This window comes from Oryctolagus cuniculus, chromosome 1 (genome assembly GCF_051225735.1).
Source record: "Oryctolagus cuniculus isolate XC-2025 breed Fujian yellow rabbit chromosome 1, ASM5122573v1, whole genome shotgun sequence".
Taxonomy (NCBI): domain Eukaryota; kingdom Metazoa; phylum Chordata; class Mammalia; order Lagomorpha; family Leporidae; genus Oryctolagus; species Oryctolagus cuniculus.
Window position 1 is genome coordinate 231,536,962 of NC_142867.1, and position 7,635 is coordinate 231,544,596.

The 7,635-nt window shown below is 65.9% G+C and overlaps 1 protein-coding gene across 1 annotated transcript in view; it reads right to left on the minus strand.

Annotated features, from left to right (window-relative positions):
- Positions 1-6,690, minus strand: part of ENG (endoglin) — a 27,126-nt gene extending 20,436 nt beyond the window's left edge. Inside the window, exon 1 of the mRNA XM_070057159.2 lies at positions 6,213-6,690. Coding sequence (XP_069913260.2) covers positions 6,213-6,279 — 67 coding nt within the window. The 5' untranslated portion in view covers positions 6,280-6,690. The remainder of the gene's footprint in view (positions 1-6,212) is intronic.
- Positions 6,691-7,635: the final 945 nt, after the last annotated feature.

Consider the following 7,635-nt stretch of genomic DNA (forward strand, 5'->3'; position numbering starts at 1 on the left):
GCCGATGGGGGGGGGGGATGGGGGCCCCGGGGGCTCAGGGTGTCCCGGCCGCAGCCCCGGGGGACGGGCTGAGCCGTGAGGGCGGCCAGGTTGGAGGGAGGCGGCCGTAGGAGGCCCAGGAGCCCGCCCTGCGCGGCCAGGAAGCCGGGTCCTGAGGGAAGGGAATGGAATTTCACCCCGAGCGGCGGAGGAAGAAGAGGAAGTAAGGCCCCTACACCTCGGCCCAAGGAATGTGCCGGAGGGGGCCGGGGCGGGAAGGAGGACAGAGAAGGGGAGACTGTTTGGAAGTTTGTGTCTCCATCTTGTCGCGCTCACTTCCTGTTTTCTTAGAGATCAAAGATGGGCGCGAGGGCCGGGCCACACGTCCAGCCGACGCCAGCCCCGAGGTGGCGGCCAGCGAGCCCGCGCCCGGCTCCCCCGCCCCCGCCCCCGCCCCCGGAAGAAGATGGGACGGGGCACTTGGCCACCACGGGTGCCCGGGCCTTCTCATCCTCACGCTGGCCTGTCCTGGGCGTGCCCGGGCACTCCACAGGGCCGGGCCACATGGTGTCCGGGTTCTGAGCACGGCCCCTGTCTACCCCCAGGGCTCGTGCTTGGCGGCCTTGGTCACTGAGGTCCCCCCTCGGAGCGGCGGTTCCTGCTCTGTGGAGTGACAGCTGGGGACCCCCACAACCCACAGAGGCCCCCGGGAGGATGGTGTGGGACATCCCATTTCTTTAAGGGACTTCAGTCACTGTCAAAGAAGTGACTATCCAAGGGCGGGGTGGGGGCAGGGCAGCCAGCAGGTGAGAGTCCTGGGGGAGGGACGTCCCGGGGTCTCCCTCACCTGACAGCCCCGTCCCGTGCCCTCTCCCTTCCTGCTGGGAACACAGGCTCCTTGGCTGTTGCCCAGTTCCTGCCCCCACTGTACAGATGGGGAGACCGAGGCCCAGAGAGGTGGGACAGGCCCCCGTCACACAGCACTGGGCTCAGTGCCCGGGCCTGGGACCCAGCTCTCCCCGCACGACCCAGGGCCGGCCTGCAGACCCACGCAGCACCTCCCTCTTCCCCTCTGAACTTTCCCTGCCCCCTCCCCAGACTTCCAGGAACCCCAGTTCCTCCCGGAGTGCCGGGCGCCCAGGGCCGCCTCCTCCATGCCGTCAGCCAGCGGGAGAGGCCACGGGCCTGGCCATTATGTAATGATCAGATAACAGGCAGGCTGGGAGATCAGATAAGAGGTCCATTTATTTTGGGGCCTTTTCGATCCCAGCCACCCCCACCCCGCAGACGAGAATGGGGAGACAGGAGGGAGTGTGACGCCGGGGCCTGTCTCCAGGAGCCCAAGGCGGGCCCAGGCCCGGCTGAAAACAATCCCCTGGCACCAGGGGGAAGGCCAGGGCCTCCCGGGACCCGGGGCGGCCGAGGCGCCACATGGGGCCTGGGTGACCTGGCCTCCTGAGAGAGAGCCCCGAGCCGCCTCCCGCCACGTCCCCTCCTCCCCTTCCCCACCCGGGAGCACGCAGATCCCCTGGGACTTTCCAAGAGGCCAGCCCACGTTCAAGGAAGGGGCCCTGGAGCCGGCCGGACAGCCTGGGCCAGATCCTAGCTCTGCCTCTTGGGAGGGGGACCTGGAGCAGCCGCCCCCAGTGCCTCAGTTTCCCCACCTGCAGACACAGCAGTCACTGCCGACCACAGCGGGGGTCTGCCCGCACCCACAGGTCGGGTCCTCACTGCCCGAGGTGGGGGGAGCTGGGTGCTGCTGCCCCCAGACAGAGGCCTGGGGAGGCTAAGCGGGGGGCCGCCACTCGGTGGCCAGGCCCAAATTTGAACATGAATGACCAAGCCGCGGCCCCAGCACCCGTTCTGCGCGCTGTGTCTCCTGGTGAGCGAGCCTGGGACCCACAGGTGCTGGCATGCAGCACAGGAATCGGCGGATGCCAAAGCCCCCAGCTCCCTTTCCACACCTCAGTGTTACTGTCTGTACAGTGGGTACGCCGATGGTCGAGTCTCTGAGATGCTGAGCTTTGATGAACAAGGTTAGCCCAGGAGCTGGCAGCCACTGCCACACGTGGGTGCGCTGAGTCAGCAGGGGACAAGGGGGCTTCCCCCTCAAACATACCACGCTCCAGGCCCCTGCCTTTCCCAGACCAACGGCCACCCTTCATCTGACCTCCCAGCCAACTCCTATTCATCCTTCAAAGTCCTGATGAGAAAATCCCATGGGAATGCATGCCTCCTTTCTTAGGCGCATCAGTGCTGAGTGTCCTGGAACCACACAGGCCCATGTGACTTGCTCTGCCCGGGCCACATGTCTGCACTCCCAGGGGACACAGGTTCTCCAGGACAGGAGAAGTCCCGGCACCCTGGGTCCTGGTCACTCAGCCCGGGGCTCGATGCATCTGTGGGATAGGTTTGTCAGGCCTCCCTCTAACTCGCTGGGTGGCCTGCGTGGGGCCCCTGCATCACCCTGGGTCTCAGCTTCCGCCTGGGGTGGGGGGCAGAGGGGCAGGTCCCACAGGGCTCCAGCGTCCTGGGGTCTCATCTGGGTCGAGGGCAAGGCTTTGACAGGGGTGCAGAGGGAGGGTGCAGGCAGGGTCCCGGGGGCCATAATCGGGGGGGGGGGGCCACTCCGGGGGCAGGGGCAGGGGCCGATTGCCTACAGGGCCTCAGCACCTCGGTGGCAGAGCTGTGCAGTGGTCGGGCCCAGGGCGCAAGCCCCGCTGCTCAGGTCTGAACTGTGCTGGTCGGCAAATCCCTCCACCGGCCTGTGCCTCAGTGTCCTCTTCTGTAAGGTGGGGCTGACAGGGTGCAGCCCCCAGAGGGTTTTGCAAGACTTGGGTCTGACGGGGACGCGCAGCAGGCAACCGCGGGGTGCGGCACAAGCAGGGACTAAGGACGCGCCCCTGACAAGACCCAGGTGTGACGCCCGCTCGGTCCTGGGGGGAGCCCTCAGGGCTGACACCCCCAAGCCTGGGCTGGAGCCAAGGGCCGGGGCCTAGATGGTGACCCGTCTCCAGGTGCGTAGCGCGTGAGCCGTCAGAGGCACGGGCCGGGAAGCCGGGTTGGAAGCGGAGAGCTGGGGGTGGGATTTGGAGCTGCCGCCTGTCCTGGCCCCCGGTCCCCTCGCTGGACGCTGGGCAGTGGCCTAGGACACAGGAGAGCCACTTACTTTCCTCTCTCCCAGATCCGGCCAGGCTGTCGTCTGAGACGCCTCTGTCCCTCTGTCCCTGTGGTCCCAGGGTCACCTCTGTCTGGCTGGGGAACTCGGTGGTCATGGCCCTACCATCCCCAGGGACCCATCCTCTCACATGGCTGCTGCTCCAGCCTCTTTCCTCCTGGCCAGGGAGACGCTGCCCTGGAAGACAGCCTGGAGGAGGAGGGCATTTGAGGCCTGTGCTGTGTCACCACCCCCTCTTCAGCGAGGTCCCCCTCCCTCAAAAAAGGTGGCCAGTGGCTCCCTGTCACGCCCCTGCCCCTCCCATGCCAGCCACCCAGCACGGGCCCCGAGGCCCAGCTCGCCCACTGCTGGGACTCCATCCAAATGAAATAATCCCAGATACCGGAAAAGGTGCATGGACCAAAAACATGCATGGGGCGATATTTATAACCAGAACAAAGCGAGGAGCCACCTGGACATCCCACAGTAAAGGATCTGCTGGGCAAAGGGTGGCGCAGTGAAGGTACAGAATATTCTAGAACTGCAATGCGACACTTATGCGGTCCACATGACAACAGGGAAACTGGGGCACAAGACTCCCAAACGCTGATCCCAAACGACCTTAAGAAGCCGATGAAAACCAGTACAAACCCCAGCTCGCCTCCGGTGCCACCACTAACAGGGCCCCTTGCTTGGAGGACCAGGTTAAGTTACTTTGGCAAAATCCCTTCAGCTTTGGGCTTAAATGACAAGTTCCAGCTTGACACAGAAAAGTGTGTCTTAGAAAGCGAAATCCCCTCGAGAGAGCCCCATGCCAAAGAACCAAAGAACGGGCACGTGGGATGCACAGCCTTCCAGAACGTTCTGCACGCACACTGTACGTTCTGAGCGTTTGGCTGCTACAGGACCGGAGTCCCCGCGGCGTGTCACCTGGCGGTGTGTCCCAGACACCTGCCTGTGGCTTCAGGATTTGGCTCCAAGGCCCCCTGCTGGGGGGCATTTGAGACACTTACGGGCCACATGGCTTTTCGTACTTGGGCAAGTCATGCTCCAAGGCTGGCTTCGGAAGGCTGAGTTGTGGGGACGAGAAGTTAGGCACAAGGGACAGCTCTGGGACCCTCTGCCAGCTCTGTTTCCAGAAGACCCGCCCGAGCAGCCTCAATGAGCCTGCCCGGGTCACTCTCCGCTCAGCCCTGAGCTGGGGAGCTGGGTTCCCCATCCTGCTCCAAGGCGGCTCACTGACACTGCCCACTACCTGGGCTGCGTGGTTGCTAACGCCCTGGAACCTGTATCACCGCCGTGCAGGCTGGGGCCAGCTTCCACCTGCTCCCAGGATGGCACAGGTACATCGCCCCGGCATTTTCAAAACAAGAGTTAACATGGCTACCGCTGACCCGGCAATTGAAGGAAGTACATTGATACATAAAAGATACTCAGTATCCGTCGCCTCATCCTTCCACTCCTGCGCACTAGGACTCCAGGGAGGGGGAGACAGGAGGGTCGTGTCTGGGCAGGGTGGTGTCTGGGCGGTGGGAGAGACGCAGGTGCGGGTCAGCCCCGCCCCGCGGGCTCCCACTGACCTGCCCACTGCTGACTTGCAGCCCGTGAGGCCGGACTCCAGGTCCCGCCCGGCTCTTTCTTCGAGACCCAAAGGAAGGGAGTGAGCTCTCCAAGAGCCGGATGAGGGGGAGCGGGGAGGGGAGGCTGAGCGGCCCTGTGGGAGCATCTGGGAGCCCAGGCTGGGGACTCAGCCTCTGTTTCCTTGCCTGTGAAATGGGGCTGATGAGGGCGGCTATGTTGCAGGGTGGCTGGGAGCCCGGGTGGGAGGCAGTGCCCCGGCCGCTGCGGGTCTGGGGTCTGTCGCCTGGGCTGCTGAGCCTCAGCCTGCACTCAGTGAGGTGGCGGTGGCAGCTTCGGAGCCGGGGCCTGGGGGTGCGGTCAGGATGGCGCAGGGGTGAGGTGGGAAGGGCTGGCCTCGCAGCCACAGACCCTTCCTCCTCCTGCCCCTCCCTGCAGGCCCCTTAGAGAGGTCCTGGATGCCCCGGCGGGTCAAGGGTCCCCAGGGCTGGCCGGGGGCCCCAGGAGCCCCACAGCGAGTGGGACGGGGGGTGGGGGTGGGTCCTTCCCGGCCTCTCTTCTGACTGGCTTCCAAAGCAGCTGTGACACCTCTGAGAAGCCCCCGGGCTGAGGAGCCTCATGGAACCCCAAGCTGGGCCCGCACCCCCATCCACGGTGCTCCTGGGGAGCCGGAGGAGGCACGGGGCGGGGGCCAGGGCATCGCACGCTGGCTTCTTCCACAGGCCCCAGGGAAGGTGAGGGCGTGGGGAGCTGAAGCCAACGGGAAAGCGGCCCGGCCCGACCCCCTGCGGGCCAGCGCGCCCCTACGAGGCCAATTCGCTCCCTCCACCTTGCTCAGAGCCTCGGAGGCCGTCCTCACAGAGCACAGTGAGGAGCACCCGCGTGCGGGTCCACCTCCCACACATTACTTTTTTTTTTTTTTTTTTTTTTTGACAGGCAGAGTGGACAGTGAGAGAGAGAGAGACAAAGAGAAAGGTCTTCCTTTGCCGTTGGTTCACCCTCCAATGGCCGCTGCTGATCCGATGGCAGGAGCCAGGAGCCAGGTGCTTCTCCTGGTCTCCCATGGGGTGCAGGGCCCAAGGACTTGGGCCATCCTCCACTGCACTCCCTGGCCACAGCAGAGGGCTGGCCTGGAAGAGGGGCAACCGGGACAGAATCCGGCGCCCCGACCGGGACTAGAACCCGGTGTGCCGGCGCTGCAAGGCGGAGGATTAGCCTAGTGAGCCACGGTGCTGGCCTCCCACACATTACTTAGCCCAGAGAGGGTGGGGAAGTCTCCTGGGGCTGCACAGCACTCTGGGGCCTGGGCTTCCTGGGAAGGCGTGGGCGCACTGGAAGGGCAGAGGTAAGTGCATCGGCCTGGTGTGCCCAAGTCCTGCGACCTGCGAAGGCCCAAGACCCCAGCTCGGCCCGTGCGGGGTGAGCTTAGGGGAACACCTGGGGCTGGTCCTGGGCTCTGGGAGCCGAGTGTCCCCACCCTGGGTCCCCTGACACCTACTTGTGGGGCCAAGGCTGCAGAAGGCCAGCAGCAGGGCCATGAGCGGGGGCAGCGCGCCGCGGTCCATGCCGTCCGCTGGGAGCTGTGCGCGCTGGGCTTTATCCGGTGTCCAGAGGCAGGGCTGCGGGCGGGCGCCCGGGCCGGCGTGGGCTCGCGCGGGGACCCGAGGGGAGCAGGCGGCCGGAGCGGCGGCGTCCCTGCTCCAGCCTTCTGGGGTGGCGGCCGAGGGCTCAGGAGAAGTGGGCTCAGGGACGCAGGGCCGGGCCGGCAGCTCTGGCCGGTGGTGGGGCAGGCAGGGCTGCTGGGCTGCCGGGGACAGCGGCGGTGGCGGCGTGGCGGTCCCGGCCTGTGGACGCAGAGGGAGGCCGAGGTATGACCGGCGGCAGCGGCGGCGGGGAGCTCTGGCTCATCCAGCCCGGCCCAGAGAGGCAGGAAATGCGCTTCCTTAGAGAAGGGGCCGGCCCAGGCCGCCTGCCAGGCGGGTAGAGGAAGTGCCACGGGCTTTGTCGCTGGGTGGGGGGCCCCGGGATGGGGGGAGGTGGGGGTGGGCGGGCCCAGGCTCCGGGGCTGTGTCCTCGAGGCTGGCAGGTGGGGGTACATGCAGGGGTAAAACAACTCTCCACCAGCCGGGCCCTGCGGGCGCCATCAGCCCCACAAACTCAGCATTCCCATTATGCAGAAGGCGGAAAAGGAAAACTGAGGCAGTGAGACAACTGGTCCGAGAAGGGCATGGAGTTGAAATCCGAGCAGGTCTCGGCCCGGGGGGGACACACTCAGGCTGCGCCCCTCGCTGGGTGGAAAATCCACAAGACTCCGGAGACAGCCCCCACTGAGGGGGCCTGGGTTCAAACCTGTTCTGCTTGCCCTGAGCTGGGAGGCCTGGGCCCTCAACTCCCAGCCACCTGCCTGTCAAGTGGGGCCTGGCAGAGCTGGCCTCGCTGGGCGGCTGTGAGAGGTCCAGGCTGACCCTCGGCCAGACACACGGGGAGGCCCTGTCAGTGCTCCCGGGGCCTGCTCTCAATCCCAGATCCATCCCACATTCATTGTGCAAACAGTAAGCACCTGCTGTGTACCCACAGTGCTTGTCACAGGTGGCGCCTAGGGTCAGGCCCAAGGGAGCTTAGAAGAGGGACCTGAGCCAGCCGCTGGGGAGGGCACAGTATGTGTGTGTGTGTTCGGGGGGGACACGGGGAGAGAAGTGACCAGGACAGCCTGCTGGACACCGCACCAGCCCGAGCTGGCGCGGGGGCAGGAGGGGGTCAGGCCGCTGGGGACTGGGGACAAGCAGGGCGTGTAGAAGCAGGAAGCCTGCAGAGACAGACTCGAGCCGGCCCCGTGCCAGGACCCTGCCCCAGGGCCGGTGGGAGCCGTGCAGGGCTCCTGAGCAGGACGCCGGCCGAGCTCGGCTTTAAGAGAAGTCTCG